At 36.4% G+C, this 26078-nt stretch overlaps 1 protein-coding gene across 29 annotated transcripts in view; it reads right to left on the bottom strand.

Annotated features, from left to right (window-relative positions):
• The window catches only part of RIMS2 (regulating synaptic membrane exocytosis 2), a gene marked incomplete at both ends in the record, with an annotated part of 495649 nt that overhangs the window by 85483 nt on the left and 384088 nt on the right, over positions 1-26078 (bottom strand). For 4 of the 29 annotated variants that reach the window (XM_082499111.1, XM_082499112.1, XM_082499089.1 and 1 more), the window contains 3 exons: positions 10979-11079; positions 14677-14712; positions 25138-25170. The exons of 22 other annotated variants lie outside the window; for them this stretch is intronic. In XM_082499111.1, the coding sequence (XP_082355237.1) occupies positions 10979-11079; positions 14677-14712; positions 25138-25170 (170 nt within the window). The remainder of the gene's footprint in view (positions 1-10978; positions 11080-14676; positions 14713-25137; positions 25171-26078) is intronic. 3 more of the 29 variants (XM_082499113.1, XM_082499114.1, XM_082499098.1) reach the window with 3 other exon arrangements.

Here is a 26078-nt window from a genome sequence, read left to right as displayed (position 1 = left end):
GGGTAATAAAGTCTCGATGTAGATCTTCTCAATCTTCCCAGCATCTTTTTAACTGCCACACATTAACTTTTTTACTGTCTTGTACTAAAGGAAGAAAATCTATTTAAAACAGAGATCAGCAATCCTTTGCATTCCAGAACACTGTGCCAAGTCTCCTGAAGATGCATCGTCATGGACACTGTTCACCGTAAAATTCTGAGCTGTTCAAGTCAGGGTGATTACAAAAATGCAGGTGTCCAGGGCTTCACAATCTACTGTGCAATTGCATTTTATGGTATCTCCAGTGCTTTATCTCCTGGTGAACTCCAGCATGTCTGTTAGGACAAACTGGCGAGCCTGCCTACAGTTAACTCACTTGTTCAGTGGGTTCAGTTTCAGTGATAACTCTTAATTCTGTTTCTGTTCTTTTTTGGTTTTCTAACTCTAGTGAATCCTATTTACATTGGATAAACAGAATCACAGTGTGCTTCCTGCATTTGTCCCTGTCCTTCAAGTGGTTCACATGCCATTTCTGTCACTCAAAATCTCTTGCCCTTCATGCAGTCCTGCCAACCAGGCAACAGCTTGTTTTTTAAAGAGTAGGAAGGAACGATTTCTGTTTTAAGAAATCCTCTTTTGTCTCTGTTCTACTTAATTTGGGCTTCTTTGAGATGTTACGTTGCAAATGCAAACTAGGAAGCCAAACAATAAGCGTTTTAAACAGTTCACATTTAACCTGGATTTTAAACTACATTTCCATAATTTGTTTTTAGTCCTTGGGTCTCCCATAAAAAACAAAAATAAATGGAAAAGATGGAAAGGCAACCATCTTTTCTTATCACAGAATTTCTGTTTCATTACACTTTATTTCACCCCAGAAGCCTGGTAAGTTTTTCAGCATACCTGATGGTTTCAGAACAGAGATATGAACTTCCCCCTTAATCGTTCTTTCTCTATGTAACATTTAAATATGACTTTCACCAAATTTGTCCTGGGACACAGCACCTTCAAAGGAATTCATGCTGAAGCGAACAGCTGGATTGACACATGGGCCATCTGGTGAGTGCTTATTCCTGTAAGCAGAAGTGCCTAAGGACCATGAGTAACACAATTGCTCAAGAACAGGATACAAATATATCTTTGTAGGATTCCACTTTATAAGCCCTTAAATCCATAGATATCAGAGGGTAGCCTCCAAAATCAAGCATGATTTGAGGGGAGGTGCCATAATCTTTTTTCTTAATCTTTTTTATTTCTCTGTTTACTAGGATACATCTTGGAAAATCCCTGTACAATAAGAAATATATGAGCTCAGCTGATAATTTGTCTCCAAATTTTCTGCTGATTCATGTCTAGCTAAAGGGGAAACAAATCCGCAAGATGCAGATACCACCATCTCCTTATCCCTCCATAGACAAGTCAAACTGCTTAGAAAACATTACTTTTCCCTAAAATGTATTTCCTCAGCAGCTTTATCCTTGTTATATTGCAACTAGGGGAAAAAAGGCTGCAGGGAGATCCTGAGCGTTCAAACCGCTCCTGGGGAATTGAAAAACTGAAGTCTCTCTTTTTCTCTCTAGTCATTGTGCTTCAGTTCTCAAGGACAGAGTAATTAGAAAACATGTATTACTTATGTCTGTCATATCGCACTGTAAATACTGTAATAATTTACCTCTTTGCTTGCTTGTAAGGTTAATTTCAACTCACTTTTACATTAGCACCTATTAACCTTACAACTTCACCACATAAAACACTTAACAGTAGGATAATAATACATAACATTTCTGGAAAAGAAACAAAAAATTCAACTGATACTGTGTTTAGATCATTTCACAAGACAGTTATCTATATTGAGACTAATCTGGGGTCAAAAACTTCTGTGAACATTTTTTAAGATCTTTAATGTCCATGAATTATTAGAACCTTTGAAGTTATTTTCATTTTACAGATGTTTCCTTAGCATAGCAGTAGCATAGCATTTCCTAAACTTATGTGACTAGAAACAAGTGTGGAAGTAGGAAAGGAAACATTTGTAAATGTTTCCTAAAAAACACCCAAGTTACTTTTTTAAAGTTCTTGAAAGTCAACCTGTTTACCAGAAGTGAATTTACATTATCGTCTCTAAGATACAGAAAACTGTCACAGTGTTTTGAATTTTGTTTCTAGAAAATGATACTCAAACTAAGTAATGTGCAGATATTATTAATTAGCTAGTTGCTTCAGATTAAACTGCAGAAGTATGCAAATCACTAGAATTGTTTTTTACCTGATGGCACGTGTCACTTGAGAGAGAACAGAAACAGGATGATGCATCCCGGTTCTCTAAAATTTGATGGATCTAAGATACTCTAGATGAGGAAATGAATATAACATATTTTAAAGATTTTATATCGTTTGAAGAAAAAAGAGATATCAGATAAATTTTACTGTAATAACACAAGTTGAACTTCACAACAAAATTCTGTATGTTTGGCTGTATGACAGATGAAGGTTTTTCCCTCAACATAAACCGACTCTGGAAGAAATACAATTTCCAAACTTCTTTTCAGCATGGGACTTAAGGTTATTAGGTGAAAAATCTATATATATTCAAGGCAAGGATTCAGGACAAGATGTTCTTCTAGAGAAAAAAAAAAAAAGAGGTTTTGTTTATGCAGACTTTATTTGATAATTTGGTCTAAAATTTAATTTTCTACTATCTTGGAATATTATTAGTAGAATAAGTTTGCTGCAATAATTTAACTATTCTACTTTTTTTATGACAAAAATGAACACTTTTGGGGTACATCATTACTCTGTTCAGAAGCAAGGATTAAATTTTCAGAACTGTTTTGGGTTTTTTTCTTCTTTTTTCCTGTTATTATTTGCTGATTCCAAACTGTCAGTGACATCTCTGGTAAAACAATGATTTCCATCTGCAGGAGGAGGATAATATTCCTTCTGATGTATTACTAAAGAAAATATTCTATCGCTTAACACTAAATCAATATTAATTCTTGTAAGCAAAGACTTTACTTCCAATGGATAACAGTCATAAATACCACAGGTTAGAAGGGTCACAGAGATAATTTCCTGTTTTAGTAACATTCTCACTAGAAGTGTTGCTGAAGGCATTGGGGCTTTACAAAGGAAAGACCTGCCTATGCTGGGACTCCAAGGTCCCGACCCTACTTTTGATTAGCTCCATTGCGCAGAATCGGCTTTTACAGAATAATGGTGGTATGTTACATATCCATCCAAGTCCTTCATATATACTATTTGCAATATGGATGCTTGAAGTCACAGTTATATTCGCTAAAATAAATTGCAAGAGATTATGTAGTTAAAATACTACAAAAAAAAAAAAAAAAAAGAATCGAAAAAAATGCAATGCCTTGGGGAAATCTGATAGAGATACATAGCTTTTTTTCTTGTGTGACAGATGGCAAAAATTCCTCAGAACCACAAATCTGTTGTTTGGAAAAAGGTTGATAAACTGGAAAAATTTCCACTGATAACTTTGGGGCTGCTATTAAAGAAAATCAACCCGTTTAATAAAGAGAAGCAGTCCCAGAGGCTGGACCGAAGAAAACCTCCACACCGCTAAAACTGTTTCATAGGCCTCATCGTTATAGCCAGAATTACAAATGAGAACAGTAAAACTCTGAGCAACACCTCCATCTAAGGTAGGCCCAGCTGAACCACGGGGAGCGGCTCTCGGTGGCCGTGCCAGGAGCCTCTTCTCAAGCTGCTGCAGTAGCGGGGGGCCAGGCAGGGCAGGGGGGGCGCGAGGCGAGGGGCCGGCCAGCTCTCCTGCCCCCGAGTCTGACAGCCCTCGGTGGCCTCTGAACCACCCCCTGTGAAGCAGCAGACAAAGGTCCGGCTTCTTCGTTTTGAATCCTCCAGGATTAAGCAGGCTCCATGCGAGCACTGCTCTGGGACTTCAGGTCTATCCTTCCTACTTGCGTGCCACGCTTTACTTGATTTTTCAAGGTCAATAGCCAAGCAAATTGATCTAGCAAACATGTTTCCATCTAGCTGGAACCACTGCTATGCCCTTGTTATCTTTCGAATGTGAATAATGTCCTTTTTGCGCCTATTCTGCCTGCCACAGAATTAAGTAGCAGAAACTGCAGTCTGGTGCGATACATATTACCATAGATCATTATTCTCATTTCTTGGAGCTCCCTGACTGTTGCAGCAATTCAATTAACTTCCTATATTCTCTGTTTTTGAGTGCCACACTTTGGCACCCAGATATTTAGTACGTATTTTCCAGTTAATTTTCTTTCTTGTTTTCCGTAGATTTTCTCATTTATTATCAGCATAACATCAGTTTCAGTACATCTTAGACAATTAATTCAAGCACAGTCACACTATTTTATACATTAATTGTTACTCAGTTCAATACCATCTTGGAACTTTACAGCTTCAGATGAGAACTGTAAACAGAAATGATTGAGTTTACTATGAGAAGATAGCCACTCTGAACCAAAACAGACTAACAGTTTAGCAATTCACGTGCCTGTACAAAGCAGTTCTGAAAGGAAAAGATCTTCTATTACCAAAAGGATAAACAGATTTAAGATAAATTGCAGTGATTACTCTGGCTGGCAGTTGGTCAAAACAGCACTCAGGTGATTTTAAAATGGGAATATTAATGGAATGATAGAAATTCCACTTGATAGAAATCTTTATATATTTATTTTGATGTATTTTTGATAGATAAGTGTTTAATAAAATATTTTTTTCTGGAAAATATTTTCTTTTTGCAAAAGAAAATTCAATAGAAGCTTACACAAAAACTAAGGAAATGGCTGACAACAGAAAGTACCTGGTGACAAATAAAGACAGCCAGTATCAGTCTACTTTCAGATACTTACATTTCAGCCATAATCATAATATGTCAATGCAGCATTTGTGTTAACCATAGCATTACATTTAAGAACACCCTAAATCCCTAAAGAGACATGGACACTCAAGATTAAAAAATAAATTATAAAAGTATCAAAACCAAAATAAATTAAAAGAGAGCTTGAATTAAATGAAAAACAAAAACAAACGACAGCAAGTGAAATCTCTTCTGAGAGTTTGCATATCATTGACTAAAGAAGAAAATACTAGAAATCACAGCAGTCCACATCTGTATTCAAAGTCACTGAATTACTTTTAACCCATCAGCAAAATACAGTTTGATAAAAACAGAACTGAAAAGAAGAACTGAAAGAAGAGTTGTTTTCTGTATTACCATGTGTATAGAGCTCAAACCTAGATTTCTGAATTTATTTCATCTTGCCACATTTTTGAGTCTTACAATTGCACTTCGAACCCTGCATTTATAGGAACCAGAACTGCAACATCAGCAATTTATTCCACAAACTTTTTCTATTAAAAACACAATAAAACACTTGATTGAACATTTAAATGCTATCAGCACTCCGGGCCAGAGAGATTCTCTCTGCCATTGAGTAGTAAAATTACTTACATATCACAAATGAGTGTGATTGATAAGGTAACCAGAGTGCTCATAGGCTGTTGAGAGTGACAGGAACTCTCCTTCCAGACCAGACAGCTGGTTTAGCTATCAGGTTTCTTGTCCAAAAACACAATTACTGACTAGCCCATAGGAAAGAACAAAAGCCATGGAACAGGCAATAACTGAATAGTTTCCTCATACGGAAAATTCTTTCTTAGCCCAATTGGTGTTGGTTTATTTCCTGAAGCAAAGAGTTTATTGGTGTAGAGGTGGGGAAGGGGAACACAAAGGGACCCCACAAAACTACGCACAGCTATTCCCATTTATAAGACTATCAAATTCTACTGGTTAGGCCTTTAGGTTTACTGGTATTTTATAGAAATTAATTGCATGGAATATTTGTGTGTGGTTATTATCTGTGTTAATTTTTGCCTTCTTAATTATTCTTCAGCATAGTTCCATTCTAATTATTTTGTCTTTCCAAGTTTTATCCAGAAAATTTTAAAATTTAAACTCGTTTGTTAAGAAGAAATGTATACAAAACAGATTTCCAGTTTCCGCACTGTTTTGAGGGCATATGGATATTTAACCTAGCCTCCATTTTTTATTCAATATTTTGAATATTTCTAATTGCATCCTTAAGAATAGAAGTTGTAAGAAACAATTATAGGATCAAAGAGGCACATTCATAATTATTATAAATTATCAAATTATTACTGGGCATATCATGATCGTCCCAGAACTCCCAACCTCCAAGCTTAAATTTTCAAAAACAATTGCCAATTCAAAACCAATATAAATCAACTACAGATTATATACAGTAAGAATATCAAAGGTCTCATCATCCTATTAGACTGGATGTTTGTTCAACACCTCCTCCGTAAGGCTTTCAAGACGAAAAGTGACAAGTGTCTCTGCTAGCAATATTTACTGCTCTGTGTACTGCTCTGCTTCGATTTTTAAGGAAGAGACAAGGGCATCCCCAAAACACCATTAAATCAAATGTTCCAATCAACAATACAGGTCAAAGGATACCACGTGCAGCTGTACCAATGACACAACTACTTAGTGCACGTTTCAGAGGAAAAAGGCAGTTCTCGGACACTTTTGCACATTGTGACAAGACTAAGAGTTAAGGAGCTCTGCTTCTGATGTATTCAAACTCAACCTCTTCCACCTCCAGTATTACAGCTCTCACCTTCTGCAATTCTCTCACACAGGTAACCCATAAGGTAGTACCTGATTCAGCAATGAATCAAAGTGTCTCAGTCTGAAGAACGTTTTCGGTGTTTTTTCAGTGTCTGCACGCTACACTACTCAAATAAACTAAGAGTATGCTTAACCCTTCCACAGCTTAATTTGTCTTGGTCTTGCTAACAGGTTAGAAGACTGCAAATTAGCATGCTAGCATGCCTAATACTACTCGTCTCCTACACCAAACACAGGCAGTTATGCTCCTATCTAAAACTTGAATTGTGGTTATTGATCAACAGGAACTGCAGCATTACATACATCTGATGATGTAGAAAGTTTCAGTCTTATCATCACTATGAATCATGGAAAGTTCTCTTTGGTGTTCTGCATTATACTCCATTTGGTGTACTCTTTCATACATTTGGCTAAAAAATCTTGCCACCGGTTCTGAAAAAAATCCGTTTTTTATCTGCTCTTTTATCTCTTTTAGCCCAACTTTGTTCCTTGTTGCTCTAATATACTATATTCCTAATTACTATATTACTATTACTAACTGCTGTATTATATAACTGGATTTCTATGCCCTTTTGTAGGTCATTTTTTTCTCCTAATAAAACAAATAAAATGAGCCTTATGATACTTTGAGGTTTAAATGTGTGTCAGCTAGTTGCCAGTCTCTGTTTTACCTCTGTTCCTAAAGAAAACAATCTTTTTTCACTATTCAAACTCCTACATGAATCCAGCCCCCATTAGTTTGACATTCAACACTTTTAGTTATTCAGACCCTTTTGTAGTGGGTAACGTGGCCTGAGTTGATAAAATTCTCTCTTGATTCTACATTGATTTCACACTGATTGCAAACATTTCTAGGGCTCCACACACAAGAAGTATCTTCTCTCTTTTTTTCTTAGTAGCAACAAAGCTTTTCAACTCTCCCTAGTCGATCCACTGGGCACATTGGAGTCATGGAGGCAAGGAGAGAGGAACTGCACGATTCCTCCCACCCTTTATTATTCGTTTGTCAGCAGGGATTCCTGAATCTGAGCAGCGGTGGGAATGGCCAGGGGAAGGAGTTACTCACCGAGCATAGCAGTATCGAGTTGTCTGCCAGAAAATCTAATGGCAGCAGCACCAGGCAAGACGCAAGGCAGAGAGTTGCAGAGAGGTTTTAAGAGGTAGTTATTGGGAATTGACTTCAAAAGCCAGATCAACCAAATTAGTCCAAAGTGAATCTCGGATGCTGCTCACTCAGCTTCTCTGGGCTCCCATCTTGGCCTTTGCCTCTCCACAGTGCAGCGTGATTAAACACTTAAGAACTGAGAAGCTTAATTTTTATGCAAAGCAAGAAATGAGTCCTAGAAAGATTACTGAGGAAAGTTACATCAATCAGGTCAGTGTTGCAGAGCCACACTATGGTAAGTGACATTTTTTCCTCTGGTGGAACACAATTCTGCTACTGCACTTTTTTTCTGTATTTCCAGAACTGAGGTTTTCCTGCGTGTCAGTTTCTAAAGCACTGCAATTCTGGCTTTAGTCTACCAGTCTACTACAAGTCTACTAATACTCAATATTCAGCAATAAATAGTTGTTCCAATACCAGAAATACTTTTACCTAATCCTTAATGCCCAAAATGTTCTTCCTCTCATGTCTTCTTAGTTGTAAATATGTTTACATTAAAATCAAATATATTGCTTGCTTTCCTTATGTCTGTGCTGAAACCATACTTAAGCAACTTCTGCATTTAAGGGAATAACTCTTTTACACAATATATTACCCGCCAAATTCATGTATAACAAATATTATTGAAGCAGAATACTTAGTTTTCCAAAAGTAATGAGGCACGTATATGACTAATAAAAATACAATCTGCAATTTTATCCATCATGAGGAAAAAATATAAGGGAAAATCAATTTCATATTTCAGCAGCTTCTAAGAATACGCATGTCTGGAAGTGAACTTTTCCCACAAGCTTCTTAATGTGTGACTATACACCACAGAAGTGTATGTACCTTCCTCTAAAGCGTTTAGTACTGACTTTCAGAGGTATAACAATATTAGAGAGGTATGATACAGGATACCTATTTTAATATTTAATATTACTTCTACTGTTAAACTTTTTGCTTTCTCAGCAAGGAAGGATATTTTTTTATATCTAAAACTTTTCGTGAGGGACATACAGTTGCTGTTGACTTCCATTTAAAGATGAGAGAGAAATGTAAAAGAAAATTCCATGTGCTAGCTTTCCTGAAAGTCGCTTAGTGCCTATTTAATGACATTTTTCTCAGCCATGGCACACTTGACTGCCTGCTTGTGCCAGTTGACAGATTTAAAAAAATCAAAATATACAGACCATGAGATTTCATTCAGCATCTGACATATGTGTTTCAGTTCATAATTCCAGAAGAATTTTTGTAGAAACCAGGTAGATAAATTGTACTTACTCGTTTTCTGTCTCTAGATAATATAAGCACTTAATTAAGGGGAATTGAAGCAGTGGTAGTAAAAAAGTGAAGACCAAACTCTCATATGGCTTATGAAAGTTACGGTTCTCATATGGCTTTAAAACTACACAATTTTAAGAATGCATTTCAAATTAATACATGTATGTGAATACTCAAGTCTAGTTCCACAAGTTCATTGATAGAATAAATAACTCATTTTCAAATACTGAAACTACAGTTTGGCAGAAGAATAAATTAACTGTTTATTTCTGGAGACAATTTGTTTGATGTGTGCAATAAATAAATCACCATTTTCATAAAATAATTCCATTTATGATTTTCCTCTTTAATACATTCCAATAATACTGAAGGTAAGATTTTAATAAAAAAGATAAAAGATGTATAGTGGGGCCCAATAATATGGTGTGGGTGAAATGGAAAAACAAGGGTAGGAAATGTTTCCTCCGGTAGTTATATTCTATCCAGCTCTTCACATGAGAGACCATTTATTCTCTTCACTCCGTACTAATCCTACTTCTGACTCAAATTTCAGTTAAGCATTGAGGGAGCAAGAAAATTAGCAGAATAACTCTGGTTATACATACAATACATGAAGCCATATTTCTGTGGTACATACAATCATAACGCTTGCGAGAAGGTCTGCTCACAGTATTATGCTCACATCTAAAAGGTAACACCTTTCAAAGCCGACAGTATAGACACACGTGAAAATAATAATTGCCATAAATACCAACATCAGAGAAGCATCTAAACATGACAGTATGTCAAGTCCCTCCTACATGTTAATAAAAATTCCTATGCCTTCTGTAGAGAAAACTACATTTGCAAAATACCCAAATAATCATGCAGCACATTTATAGAGTTTTAAAGTATTTTAAGCCATTTTCACAGTTTTCTTTTTGTTTTGTCAATTCTACTTTCCCTAATAGTGTTCTCCATTTTGTCATGGGCTTCGCTACAGCTCTTCCTCTATTTTCTCACACTGAAGTGTACATTCTAGAAAGTAATTATATCAAGTATATTAATCTACATTATCTGCAGAACTAATAATACTTAATAAATTTGATGATTTCTTTGTCTTCAAATAGCAAATGGCTCAGTTTACAGTATCTTTGCCAATCCTTGGAGTAAGGAACTGTATCCTGGAAATAAAAGTCTAAACCAGACTTCTCTTCCTCACTGAGCTTTTATAGGTCAGAAGTCTCGTGTTTCCCACGTACAATCTGACCTCAATTAATGAAGTTTTTTAGAGGACACTGAATTATTTTTGTATAATGGAAGTTTAAATTGAAAATATCTTGATTATTTTAATTAACACACTGTATATGACATGACCCTGTTCCAGATAGCAGGGAATTTTGGATAGTATATTTGGGGCTATACTACTATGAAACAATTCAGATTTTTGGCAAATTGCCATAGCTGAGGTGGAAGCTTCTCTTGATGTAAAAAATACTTTTCCAAAAGCTAAACTGCCACTATTAAACTAAGTGACATAACACCTTCCAGTTTTCAATAGATCACGATAACCCTGTGTTCAACTGCATGAAAGCCATGAACAGGTTTCAATAGCTCTTACAACATCTGTCACTCAATAAACCCCTTTTCTTCCTTCTCTTCGAGCTTTTAAATCATGGCCCTATTGTTCATTCCAACAGATAATTACACTGCCACTTTTATTTGATTTAACATATCCGTCTTAAATTTTAATATTCAAGAACACTCTGTGTTAAGGGTTTAGCTGCATATTTCCAATAATTTTATTACAGACACACAAGAAACTTTTACTAAAGAAACAACCTCCCACTCATCTATTACTTTCTAAAAGGATATTGGATATTTTAGTTTAGCATATTTTGTTGCTTTTCAAAACAAAACTCCCTTGCCTTAGAATGATAATCTTGTTCCAGCCTGGAATCTGATCCTGCTACCTGTTTGTACTTGCTCATTTTCATTTGACGATTCCTCTCTTCTACATCCATTGCACCTGTTAAGTTAAAAAAAAAAAAAAAAAAAGAAAATAAATATACAAGCAATACACAAGCAGTCTTCAATTCCAAGTTTAAAGTTATGCTCATGGAAGTTTTAACAGAAAGAGATGAAATCTTATTTACTTAAATTATAGTGTGTATAATTTTAGTTTCTAAATTACATCTTTGCAGAAAAACAAAAAAATTGCAAGAGGAGGCAAATAGGAGATAAATATTTCAGCAGAATCTTAGTAAGCGTTGCATCATCTACACAATTTAAATGAAACCAACTTTTTGGAGGAAACAAGTGTAAATGGAACAGAATGTTTTCACAGAATAGAATTTTACTATTTCAAAAATATTCAAGAGAAACTGAGCCTTTTGTTTAAGAAAAGGAATGCAAAGACAAACTGCATATTTTGGGCGAAGATCCTGGTTCTTCATTTGTTATAGTGCGATACCAGCATTTTTATACCAAGTTACTAATCAAGTAATGACCACAGGCTGGCAGAGCTTCTGTTCACCATTTGAGCATATTCTTAGTATGCTCAAAACAATTTAAAGATGTATAAAGGAATGTTAAAGAGCCACCCAGTGGCATCACTGTATTGCAGTCTAACGACACCCAACTTCAAGAATGATTTCAGGATTCATTCTTCTTGGACCAAATACGTGATTAGTCTCAATTAGGGATGGGTTCTTAATATATGACTTGGGTAGCAGCTGGTTTCAGCCAACTGGTACTGTAACACCATAATTTACTATGTAAAATAATAAGGAAGTAAGTGCCAACGCTGAGGTAGAAGAATAAGAAATAGAAAGATGAGAGGAAGGCAACAGCCCAGAATAAAAAAAAAACCAAACAAAATATAGTTATCTATTGTATGCACAGAGGCTTGATTCTCTTCCATTTTAACATGGTATAAATCAAGAGTAATCATTATCCACTGAATGCTAAAAAACATTTGTTTTGACTGACATTTGTCTTAAACTTTCTATAATTTTAACACAAATGTTGTCTGGGATTAAAATTTCAGAATCCCACTAGTCATAAATGGAAGTTTCTATAAATTATGTATATTAGACAATCTGGACTTTTATTTATGGAACTGGGATGGGAATATTAGATAGCAGTGTACTATATAAATCTGATTTAAACTCTCAACCTCAGCTCTAAGTCATAATCTGATAGTAAAGTCGGGCTTTGCACAGGGCCTCTGCAGGCCCTCTGAGCCTTCTATTTCCTTTCTGGACAGCAGTAATGGCAGTAGCACGTACGAAGAGAGAGACCTGCCAGCTAACTCTTGCAGCACTTTGTGGGAAATATGGAACGAAGAGGGTTAGAGGAGGAGGGAAGAGAATAAGTCTAAACTGTACTGTAATCTATAAACCCACTGGCTTCTGATTTTTGTGTTCAAACTCATCTTTATTCCCTGCAAACAACATGAATGCAAAGCATTCATCAAAACTTTTAAGAGAAATTAAAATAAACAAAAATGAATGAAAAAGAAAAAATGGTGTTTTATAGGGAGAACCAAAACGAAAAAGACAGCAGAAGGTCAAAATTCCTAAAATAAAATGTAGCTAGTTTTTTCCTGTCACGTTTTTCCTCAACCATTATAAGCCCCAAAGCAATGCTTGCCAATTTATCATTAAGATGCAGTGATTTTTTAAGGATCTAGTTTTAAAAGCTCTTAAGATATATTTTGTCTCTTGAAAACAAAAACTGTAAACTGGAAGATGATATTTTTCTTTTTTCAATTACAGAAGTAACACATAAGTGGTTTTGAAGTAAAACACTAACTTTCACTTAAAGATATAATCTTTTGCTGAAATTGTAACATTCTGCAAATCCACTTGTCATTCTTCAGTAATGTAACAAAGGAGATGTTTTTCACCAAAAGGTAAATTTTGTCAATTTTTCTTATGAAATCATCACATATGTTGTTTTTCCCCAGATATTCTGCCAAATTTCAGGAAATTACAGGAAGTGATGAAATAACAGCTCTTGAGCATAAATTAGAAATTTCACAATTACTTGTGAAAATATTCTTATCTATGATCATTTGGCAAAGCAAAACTTAAGTTTCCAATTGCTCATGGTCCGCAAAACCAAGCACTCTGGAATATGTGGTTGAGAGGGAAATACAACACAAGCCCTCCGTGTGAGTCCTCTGTAGCTGAATATACAAAATCGGTGGCGTATTTCAGTCTCAAGAGAAAAACAAGACAGCAAAATTTAGAAAAAAAAATATTCATAATATAAAGCTTATTAAAAAAACCCTAGTTTGCTATGTATTTTTGAAACTGCCTTTAACAAGTAAGTGAATTCAGTTATGCGCAAAAGGAGGGGACTCCTGAGGGCAACAGAAAGTTCATACTGCAGAAGATCGGCTTTGGTTGTGCTATGCATGGAGCTGACACGCAGAAAGGGTGTGCAGGGTTACCGGCTGCCGCAGGCTACTCTCGGTGTAGCTAAAGCCAGATGCAGCCGTGATCTGGATGGGAGTAGGAGAGGTTGACAGAGTGTCACAGCACTTCCCGTTCACGTGGTCCAGCGTGCATGCGTGTCGCACTAAGTGGTGAAAATGCAGGGCTATCATCATCTCCACTTCTGCTGGCAAATCTATACTTAGCTGAAACATATGTGTGAGAGTTCAGCAGGAGCAGAAAGTACTTCCAGAGCGTTCGGTAACTGTCCAGGTGCATTAGGAAGCTTCAGCTCCTAACGTGATTTTGCTAACTAAGGCTGAACATCAGTCCTATACTAGGGACTCCACTGTAATCTGGAGGTGTTTATGGAGTGTGCGTAGACAAATCAGAACTAACCTGAATCTAACTACTAGTTATCAATAGTGGTGAAAATGCAGAAGCATAAGCTTTCACACCGGTAGCACAAGGCTGACTTAGCCCTTGTGTTATTCAAGTCCTTAGCTAGAACACAGCCCTACATGTTTTCAGGACTATAGAGACTGACACTAGAACAATTAAAGCTACTTCTGATATACTCTCATGTACTACCATGAGGTACACCAAAGTGTCTGCAATCAAATTTTGGCCAGGCAAAATCAGTTCATCTGTACACTTCTGCCTTAACTTCCTTCCAGAATTTTGCTTCTAGACAGTAGCTGTGCCTCCAACAGAAATAGCCAATGAGACACTCAAACTTCAGCCATAGGAACACAAAAAATGAAAAAAACACTGATGGAAGAACAAAGCCTGATGTTGCTCACCAAACACAACTGGGATCATTACGCTGTAGGCAACATCTCAGTGTTTTGCTATTTTGAACAACTCTCTTAACATTAAAAAACCCATGGCCTGAAGGTTAGCTCAGTGGGGTTTTCATGAGCACAGGGAAATTCCCGGCTGACAAAGAGCCACCCTTCTTTAGCTCTCTTCCCATTTCTCACCCTAATTTGACTGCCTTAAAAAAGCAGAGGAAATACATTTGGGAAAGCCCTTTCTTAGTTTCCATTTCCTGGTGTCTAATTTGAAATCCCCGAAATACATGAAAACTGTGATTCAACTCTATGGTACACATTTGCTTAAACATAAAAGACCAAAGAACGTAAGGGCAAAAACATAAAAATATTTTGAATAAGTCACCCTACCTGTATCCCCATTTTCTGGATCTGCTTTCTTTTCTTCTACAAACAAATGAAAGCAATATGTAAAACAAAAAGAGGGGGAGAGAGAAAATGCAGAAATAATAATAAAAGTAATATAAATCATGCATTATAAAGGAAAAATGAATAAACCCCACCAAATTAATGTAAATTGATGAGTTTAGTCAACCAACCAAGTATGGTGCTGTACATCCAGAGGCTTATTCACTGCATGCTAGTGCATACATTTGTGCACTCTTACTGGAGGGAACCCATGGGTACTTTGTGCACTTCCAGAATCATTAACACACTCAACACAAAAGAGGGCAAGGCAGGTGTCAGACATAGTTACTTTACAGTTCCTTTCAATAGGATGACACAGAAATAAAAGTAAAAAATTTGCTTGTGCTGTATGTTTTATGTAGTGCACACACAATATGCAGTCAAATGGTTCAAGCATAAAAATTGAATGCGTCAAAATGGTTTTCAGTAATTCCTACAAATCTTCATTGGTTTAATCAATTCTCATAGCTTCCACAGCTTAAAAAGTTTAATAATGATATTACTGTAGCTTGTCTTAGAGTTAAAAAATGATGAACAAAAGACAATAACAACAATACTCAGAACCTAGTTCATGCACCTAAATCCAGCTAACTGATGCCAACAAATATTCTGAATGCATATCAAAGGTTGTAAATGGCTCGGGGCATTCCTCTGTCACAAAGAAATGAAAATACATTGGATCTCTATCAAATAGTTTGGCAGCCCATAAATACTGCACTCTGAAATCCAAGTTTGGTAATTAATGTGAAAGAATTCTAAGTCAAATGAAATTTACTTTAATTAGAAATACATGAGCTTTTATACAGACTGTCTGTTTCTTTTTCTTACTGTAAGCCAAAATGATATTAAATTCAATTAAAACAATCCCATGAATATGGAGCAATAACCCACAAGCTACAAACCAAAAATAGCATGTATTAATAGAATTAAATATTTTTCCAGAATTATTGGTTATTGAGGGTTGCTCACAAAATTATGATCTACTTTATAGTACACAGACTGAAGAGGGAAACAGAGCTGTTAAAATTTAAGGAAATACCATTTTGTGGATGGATATCAAAGCAGAGGATGAAGTCATACTTAAAGAGAAAGTGTACTGGGGCAAGGTGGAAGTGTAAGAAAGAAAAATATGCTCCTGAAGAGACCATAAATAATGTGCCACACTTTGATAGGGTCTGGCGTCCCATCCTGTGTGGGATCAAGGTTGTTCTTCTGCTGGCAACTCCTAGTGGAACTGTTAGGCAAATTAATGGGAAACAGATATGACAAGTCATAAGTCCACACTTTTGGAAATCAGTGGATACCAAATGGGTTCTTGACACCTCTCCCATTCCTCAACCTTTCCTGCCCCATATTGTACACAGTTTAAAAATAAGGTCTTTTGCATTCTTGTGCTTTAGCCTTTGGGTAGCCTCACCTATATGGGTTGTGGATATTGCTAGGAAAATAGCATAAAGAGATAGATCGTTGTGTTCGCTTTTCAAGCTTTCAATTTTTTATTGTTTTTAAATTGCTGTCACCAATATAAAAGCTACAAATACAATACCATCTTCTACTTTCTCGTTACTTTCTATAGCAGAAAGCAACTTGATAGCAATGGCACTGATTCAACATAATGCAAAACAGATGAAAGTGAAGTAAGAGTCATTAAAATACCCTTGAGTTTTGAGCACAGACAGAATGATAACATTTCTAAGTTATTTCATATGCATGGTGAAAAGAAATCTTTACTTTGCCTGAAATATCATCTTAATACAGAAACCTAATACTATATAGGATAATTCCTTTTTTAAGATGTCTAGAAGTCCATTCATTCACATGTCTGGTATATAGGGCTTTTCAACCATGAGTCTTTAAATAAAGACATTGTCAAAATAAGAGAAACTTGAAACCTACCTAACTTTCGCTTGTTCTTGCTCCATGTTAAAAAAGTATATAGAAATATATTTCCAAATTGACTTATAGAAAAGAATACCATAGTATTAGCAAGCATAAAATTCTATTAGAGTCTTGAATTTAAAAGTGTAATTGAAGTGCTGTGACATTTATACAAATCTCTACAACAAATAAATCCTTCAGATTTTTGCAAGAAAGGTCAGCAGAGTGGAACCTACTCTCCAAACTGAGGTTTCAGTTGTATTGTGAAGTGCTGTCTGAAGAAGTACTAGAAGGAGCAGAAGACTGAATTAAGAAAGTTCTCATTTGGGTGGGAAGCAGCAGAACTGAACAATATCAGTATTGTCCATTGACCAAATAAAACAATGCTAACTTCTCAACAGCAAAGATCTTCACAGCAGCTATGGGCCTAGTCATTGCCTCTTAAAAGAATTCAGAGCAGGTTCAGAATGTTGCTTTTGGTTCCCCCAGTTATTAGGTGCTCAAATCAAAACAGCTATAAAGAGCCTTAATGTCTTGAAAATGCTGAAAACCATTAAATCACTATAAGATGATTTTTAAATGTCTCAAACTGAATAATATAAAATGACAAAGTCACCAGTCACTCCTAAAAATGTTGTGTATTTCTATTTACACGATTTCTTCAATATCATCATATTAGTAAATGTTTTTCTACATCATTTGAATTAACCTTGGTTTACAAAGTGAAAAGGATATACTGTATCCTGTGGTGTAATTATCTCAATTTAAGAGATAAAGTTTTTCAGAATTAAACAATTTGGAGAAAAAAAATCAGTGCTTTCATGAAGGCGACATTTCTGTACATTACAGAAAACAGCTATATGTTTTCTGCTTAAACAGAATATAGATATACTGAAGTATATTGACGAAATATAGAGATGAAATATAGGGAGAAATGCTGAAAGAACCTCTCTCAGAACCTTCTTCCACCATCACAGTTGACATTGCTGTTATAATGACCACTGACATTTCATGAAAGAGTACACACAGCCATGTTCCCCTGGTCCTGTAAGGGTCTATTCTTTCTAACAGGTACTAATATATCTAATAGGTATCTAACAATCTCATATCTATCTGGAAGATAAAATGAACAGGAAAGAATTCTAATCAATAGACTTATACAGGACCAGACTTAACGAGAACTAAAACTGATCTAAAATGGCCTTGATCAACTATATCTTCTTGGAAATGCCTTAACTTGATGAGCTCTGCTGTTCCAATGCGAACCTGGAGGTGCCACGGCGGAAGTGCCCCAGCAGGCTTCGCCCACCTCGCCTCCGCACCTTGGCCCACCAAGAAGTCCCATAGAGCAGGGACCTCAAGTCCCTTAGAGCAGAACATGACCATCTGTACCTGTCTGAATAGAGTAACAGTTCCACGGAAGAAGCAGGATAGCAGACTTCTCCCTAGCCATGCATACTGATGGCAGCGTTGAACAACTGCTCAACAGTTCCTGGCTTCCTTAGGAGGGTAAAGGGGAGCTTGACTTTGCAGCCTTAAGGTTCCAACGGGGAGGTGCTGGGCTTAATAGTCTTCCTCCCAGGGTTTCTTTCTTTTCTCACAGCTGCCTCCCCCAAATTTAAGGTTAGAGCCTGATTCTCTCTTGAATTGTCTCTGCTGCAACGATTTTTAGCTGTGCAGGCATGAGTTCAACAGGTTGGTCCAGGGCAGTACTTTCACCTGGGATCCAGAAGAAAGAGATTTGCATCAGCTCAAGCTGGGGCCTAAAATAAACCTAGACTTCCTTGCTTTGAATGAAAGAAATTGCAGCCGCCAGCATTGGAGGATGTGCACCTTATTACAATAGACAGACATTGAACTCTTTGTCTCTGAGATTAAGATATGACAATGACATTAAATGTTTTATGCTTCTATTTTTTATATTTGCAGGCACTTAAAATCAGCAATATGACTAGCAACTGTATTTACAGAGTGGAAAAATAGCTTCTGAAGTGCTTTATTGAAAATTGAGTCAGATTTTTCAAAGTAGTTCAAATTATCAAGTAACATTTTATTTTAAAAATCAAATTTATACATGGGACCCTAACTTCTGATGAGTACTTTTAAAAATGCCTGCCAAATTTCTTACTAAAGATTTCTCTTGAAATGCTGTTTATGAGAATACAGGAAAATCAATTTTATACTGAAAAGAAATCTATGAAATTATATCCTTACCAAAAAAGGCAAAGGAAGCAAGATTGTCTCCTAAAAGCAAAATCTAAAAGTTATTTCCTTCGAACTTCAAAACTTGTCAGTTAAAGTTCTTAGACTTACATTCAATTCCAATTCTACCTCTAAGAAATTTGCTCTAAATTTTGTCATTCTGGCTGTCTACAGTGTGAAAAATATAACTGCCTAACTGCTATAGGTCTAGCAAAATATCAGGTGATTTGCGATATAAATGGCTGCCGATCTTCGCTCCAGGGCTTTACGTCCTATGTGTGGCAAATATCAAAAAGTTATGGTTGCAGCAAGCCAGGCCTTTCCAAGAATGCTGTGATTCACATCACAGTCTGAGTGAAAAGAATATGACTGACACCTACAGAAATGTGGAACAGGAACGAAATAGAAAGTTGTTTAAGAGTTTTTATATTACTGTTTAAATGAGACTGAAGTGTCAATTACTGTCCTTAAAAGGGAATGCTAGAATGAAGACAATTTCAGTTAGCCAGCTTCCCAGCGGGGGAGCATGCCTTTGCATTCCTGTTTTCTATTTCAGAATTACTTGATGGTTTTGTTGGGCTTTTTTTTCTTCTTGGCTTCAAACTTGACACACTAAACAAAGACTGAAACCCGGGGGACATTTCTCACCAATTAAACAAATTTTTATCACAATGCTTCAACCATGTTAACAATGTTACTTTGGATTATTTGCAGAATACATGGCACTGCTTAGTAAAAGAATTGAATAAGATGGTGTGGTGATCTAAGCTAGAAAGTTAAAGAATCTCTAGAATCATGGGTTCATAAATTGACAGGGTCAGCTCAGGTCTTCATCACTAGGGACAGACCAGTGCGGCTGGTAAAAGACAAAGGTCTTTTGAAGCAAGCTGAGAAGTTCTATTTTGCATGTTTACTAAAGTAATGACTTGGGTTATGACAGGCTTTGTTTTATGGTGTGTGGATCATTTTCCAAAGTGTTTTTTGCAGGGTACTCTGTGGTGTTTGTCCTCACTGCCTTGTACAAAGGTGTATGTACATTTTGGTGGCCTTTGAAAAATACTGAGTGCCCACATGGAAAAAGGAAGAAAGAAAGAAGCAGTACGGCGAATGCTAGCTAAAACACCCCATTTCGCTTCTCCAAACAAATCTGGCACATCCTTCCTACACGAATGATATGTGATAGGATTTTGAAAATGTAAAAGAAAAATATCTGAGGAGTCAGTGGGCCCTTCCATTCTGTATTCATAAAAATCCATTCAGATCAGCCATGCTAGAAACTCTGCATTGTCCTCATGAAAGCCTGAGCACAGTCTTATTGTTAAGCTCTCCAAGTCCTGTTTGCCAAGCATGCAAGCTCCTCACAGTTCCCACCACTGATATATTCCACAGTATAACCACAGAATATTTCACATTCTGATATAGCCACTTCAAAACATAGGAATAAACACTTGATGATAACTATGCCTCTGCTTCCAGAAAAGCAAACAGCGATTAATGGAGATTCTTCAGCCATCCTAAGAAGGCAAGACATCTTCATTTGCATCTCAATAGCCAGAAATATGGTCAAAGAATTGACCAAAGAACACAAAACCAACAATGATGTACGCACCTGTACATACGATTCAGGAGAATTACGAATTAAACTAGCAAACCTTTACTGCTAAAACCTATATTTGTAATACTATTCTGTCTTTTGCACAATTGTGCTCTCATTTTTAATTATATAATCTGATATTTTTATTATTTTTCGTTCAGGAGACTGAAGATCAGCCTTTATTTTTGTGGTTTAGTACATTTGGCTGGTTTGGGGGTTGGATTTTGAGGCCTTTGCTTTCTGGTTTCAATTTTAATCAAAATTAAAAATAAGGACAAAGAGCCTCCCAGCCATCCAATATGATACATCTATTAGCATGCTGAGTACCTTTAAACTGAATTTGGAGTTTACGTATCCCTTTGGTTTTTGTTGACCAAATACGGAGTTTAAATATCTTTAAATATCTCAGTCATAGTCTAAGGCATAAGATTTTAAACACGCCTCTCAAAGTAAATATCACAGAAACCTTCCGACATGCACAATTCATTTAATCATATTTGTGCTAAAATGTTACAAATTCCATCCAGATATTTCTTTTCAACATGAGACAGACAGAAACAAAACAAAGCACCATCCTGGTCTTTAAAGGACAGTGTGTCACTGAACGCTGACTATAACAATAGCTCAAAAATAGTGGGGTGTCATGTTCTGTTTATAAAGGGTAAGTATATCACAGTAGATTCACTCTTGGAAGGCTTGAAAGACCTCTCATGACACTGTGAGTTAAGAACAAATCCAAATAACTGTGATCCTTATCTTCTACTGCACTCAATCTCTTAAACTCTCCCAGTCATACAAATGTTTTGTCCTTGCTTTCCTCCAGTTTATTTGCCAGACCCTTCTACTGTTTGGCCCTCCACTGTCCAGGGCTATGAGCTATTCCAATTTGGTCACCCATTTTTAATAAGGTTTTTCAGTTTTGGTATCCTTCAATCCCAGCAATTGTGTTATTACGAAGAAACATCATTTTCCATAAAAATGATAAAACACAGAAAAAACTTATTTAAAAGTCCTTGACTATTTGAATTTCATTCTGAAAGTTCGTGAAATCTCTAATCAATCCTTCTTGTGGTCTTAACATGAGAGTTTTGCTCCAGATGTTGCAGAAAAGAGCTGGAATCTCTATTTCCCTGCCTTTTGTGGCCCTTTAGAAATGGAGTTCTCCCCACTACTCCATCTTCTAAATCCCATTCACCTCCTCAGAAAGCAGCAATGACTGGACATTCTATTCCATCCCTTCTCATCCTGGAATAAACCTAGAGTTAATTACCCAGCACTATTTCTGCTACACATACACTGACTGCCTTAAACTGTCATGGATCAGCCTTTCCACAGTTTTGGTGATCAGTTTTGGAGTACAGTTACTCGAGTCAGCTCACATCTAGGCCCAGATTAATCTTACTGAAGGCTGAAGAATGTTTTCTGTATCTCATATATTTGAAGACCAGAGTAAGCAGTTACTTGCATTTGCAAGTAATTGTTGGCATAATGGTAACTGGTTGGTCTGAACCATCTTACTGATGAGAAGAAAGATGTCTGCTTCATCACTAATTTTCTTTGGCAGGCCAGGGCTTACTTTCATCCCTCATACTGAATACACAGGGAGGTGAACAGGCTTGTCTCCCTAACAGCTTTCACAATACTTAAATCCTGTGAAACATATTAAATTATTTCCAAAATAAGATTTTAGAAACAAATTGTGAAAACTCTGCATCACAATGCTCCTCCTTCACCCAAAGAAAACAGGGTTTAGTCATTAAGGATGCTATCAAAATATACTGCTGTCAGACAACAAAGACTATATGACAATATTACTGCCTATTAGCTTTCTGAACTTGCTTTTGGGCTTGAAATATACAGCATAAGTTTTGCAAGCAGTCTCATAGGACTTTTCAATTAAAAAAAATCTAGATTTTTTTCAGGGAATAAAATTTTCTCATTTTTTGCAATTAAAGATTTTCATTCCAGAGAGAGGAAATAACAATATTATTCTTTCATAGAATCATAGACTCATAGAATGGTTTAGGTTGGAAAGGACCTTGAAGATCATCGAGTTCCAACCCCCCTGCCATAGGCAGGGACACCTCCCACTAGACCAGGTTGCCCAAGGCCACGTCCAGCCTGGCCTTGAACACCTCCAGGGATGGGGCCTCAACAACCTCTCTGGGCAACCTCTTCCAGTGCCTTACTACCCTCAAAGTGAAAAACGTCTTCCTAATGTTTAATCTGAACATGCCCTCTTCCAGTTTAAAGCCATTCCCCCTCATCCTATCGCTACATGCCCTACTAAAAAGTCCTTCCCCAGCTCTCCTGTAGGCCCCCTTTAGGGACTGGAAGGCTGCAATAAGATCTCCCCGGAACCTTCTCTTCTCCAGGCTGAACAGCCCCAACTCTTTCAGCCTCTCCTCATAGGAGAGGTGCTCCAGCCCTCGGATCATTCTCGTGGCTCTCCTCTGGACACGCTTCATGTCCTTCTTCTGTTGGGGACTCCAGAGCTGGATGCAGTACTCCAGGTGGGATCTCACGAGAGTGGAGCAGAGGGACAATACAATATTCGCATATTCAGATATTTAGCTTTCACAACACCTCCTGGTCTAATAACACCTAAAATCAATAGCTAATTCTTTAATTCACATGAATGTTTTGTAGCATGGCAAATACTGTGAAAAAAACCTGTAAATGGATAATCCTAGTTCCACACTTTTTAAAGCAAATTCTAAAACAATGGGAAAACCTCTCCTGCTAAAGGTATACCTTTGAAATGTCACCCTTGCACCCTGGGCACACAGCTGCTCAAAGTGCCTAGTACTGAAATGTGTAAGCTGTTTTGTCATTGAGGTAAAACATGGAAGAATACTCATTTCAAATGTACATCTGAAAATATGTTACAATGTACAAAAAAAAATTAATTGCTCCCGAGTTTAAGGGCAGTGATAGTAACTTTTGCAACTGCACTGCTGATCGTGCTTTTGCATTTCTGTGCTAGACAGTTAAATTTATCAGTGCCTAATACATTTACTTAACACTGTTGGTGAGCTAAACAGTGTTTTGCAAAAGTGCACCTGAGTTAGAAAGTCCAAAAAAGTTAGTAATACACAGGTACTGCCATCTCACATATGTTCAAGAAACACAGGTCATCAAAATATGTGTTTTTTCACATATCATTTAGATATCGTTTTAAGGTCTGATTTCTTCCAACCCCAAGAACCAAATGGGCTGATTCAATGTATTGATTCTATCAATAACTCAGAGGAAGGTTCTTGAATAAAAAGGTCCACAAGTTTCCTTTTATTTTATTATGAACAAATAGGAAATGGGTCACCCAATCTCCTAATTTCATTTTTGTAATGAAAGATTCAGAATCACTGCAAAGGAACTGGGAATGGATCTTAAGCACAAGCTGTGTAAACTCAGTCTTTCTACAGCATAATTTATTAATTTCTAATACTGGTGATTTACAGAAGATGGAACTGAGATCACACTACCAGTTGTCTTCTCTATCCATGCTCAACCTTTTTTCCCCCTGTAATTTAAATGATTTCTATCTTGTTTAATATGAAAACCACAGCAAGTAACGTCTGCAAGATTCCATAAAGATAATCTCTGACTCTAGGGGAATAGGACAAAAGTAGCACCAGGGGTAAAACAGAGTTCTGAAGGAGCCAGCCATAGTAGAGAAAAGACAAAAATGTTTGACAAAATACCACCTAAATTTGATGGACTGGTCAATGTACCCCAAAACTGCTTCAGATTTTAGAAGCTGAATGGCATCCAAGTGACTTCTCTAATTTGTTGGGATAACAGCAGAGGCATAGGAAATTAATTAGCACTTTGACACAATAATTGTAAAATATAAATTTTATAGATGAATTTGATTAACTTAAATATGTGGAATTTCATTGTTGTTCTGACATACCAGAACTGAACAAGCAGGTAAGTGTGAACAACTACTGAATTTTCAGAGCTAGGATGCCTTGCTAGGCATTAGCTCCCTGACAGTAATATTAAGTACATTGAAAATTCAGTAAAATGGCAGATTAAAATTCGATACGAAAGGTGAAACCACAAGTAATGCATAATATGAAAGAAAAGCCATGAACTATACAGCTAAGTTAGAGCTCCTTCAATGCTTTGACTTCTCGCTCTCTCTTGTTGTCATAACCTTATGTTTTACACTTTTTGGCATGACAAAATAGCTTTTGATCACTAAAAACTCTACCTCTGATCAAAATAGGTTTTTTTCAATGAAGCTAAGTTTGACATTCCAGCGCATGAAGCTTAACTTACTAAAATTATTCAGTTCTCAAATTCTATCCTCCTCGGGGTGAAAAATAACTAGTTATATCAGAGTTTCCATCATTTTGTAGCAGTTTTCAAATGCAAAGATAAAACAAATTATAGACTGTTTTCATGTGCTACTTGGAAGCTTAAAGACTAATTTACAGATAATGGAGATGGGAAATAAACTCTGATACGACAGAAACTGAATCCATTTAAAGTCTTAAGGTATAGCACACGTCAACAGTTACCTTCTTACACTTACTTTTTGGAGAGTACATAGTTTATAGGTAATAAAAATTGCATAACCATCTTAAGCTTAAATCCTTACAGTTTGCCACTATTTAAATATATTGAGGGGGAAGAGAGTGAAAAGTATGTGAGGTGAAAGATCTATAGGAAAGGTAAAATGAAAAAAAATAACACAGAGAAAAGCAGTAGAAGAGACAGACCTGAGTTTCTTCTCCTTGATGATTCCGCTTCTTCTGTGATCACATCGTGTAATGGACAGACATAGACAAAGGAGATGGGCGTGAGAGGATGTATTCAGAAGGTTAAAACTGACACTGAGGGAAAGGGCCAAAAATTGTTTTAGAGAGAAGTCTGCAGACCAGAGTTAGTAAATGGGGAAAAAATAACACAGACACCAGAAGGAAAAAGAAAGCTGAAGAAGAAGGAGTTAAACTACTGTTGTTGAAAAAGAACAGTAAAGACAGGGTTAGTATAGGATCTGAGGAAATAACAAAAGTTATAACTGACAGCAAAGTCAATCCTTGCAATGACGCTGAAGAAAAAGCTGGACAGTAAAAGGTACGTTAACTAGCATAAACACTTTTGTTCACAACGGTTCAACTTTTTGGAACATTAGCTACTTGAATGCAAGTATTATTTTTCTCTTTCAAGTATCGAACATTAGTTTAACATCACCAATGGGAAGTGTATTATTAGATTATTCAATTCTTAAATTGTTGTAAATTATGCTGAATCAAATTTCACATATCCAAACCAGAAAACAAAGGAAACAGATTTTTTTTCCAAAGGACATACAAACTCAGTAATTTCAGAATCCACATAACACACTCTGGAAAGGACTGCATTATTGTAACACTCTGCCAAAGGCAATATTATCAAGACCAAAATACAGAACGTGAGAAAAGAGAATGCATGGCTATTACCTCTCATGGTCAATTCAGCTCTCATCTCACAGAAGTCTAAGTTACTGCAATTGCATGCAAGTTAAATGCCAAAGCAACTATCTCATTACTTACTTTATCACTTCACATTCAAAAACACACTGACATTTCAGACACGGAGAACATCTGAGGAACAGTGTCATTCTCTGTACTGAAAATCTCTTTGTAGCAAAAGAATAGGAGGAATTCATCTTGAAAAG

This window comes from Vanellus vanellus, assembly GCF_965231255.1.
Source record: "Vanellus vanellus genome assembly, chromosome: 2".
Classification (NCBI taxonomy): Eukaryota; Metazoa; Chordata; class Aves; order Charadriiformes; family Charadriidae; genus Vanellus; species Vanellus vanellus.
Note: the sequence above shows the minus strand (reverse complement) of the source record. Positions and strands in the feature narration are given on the sequence as shown.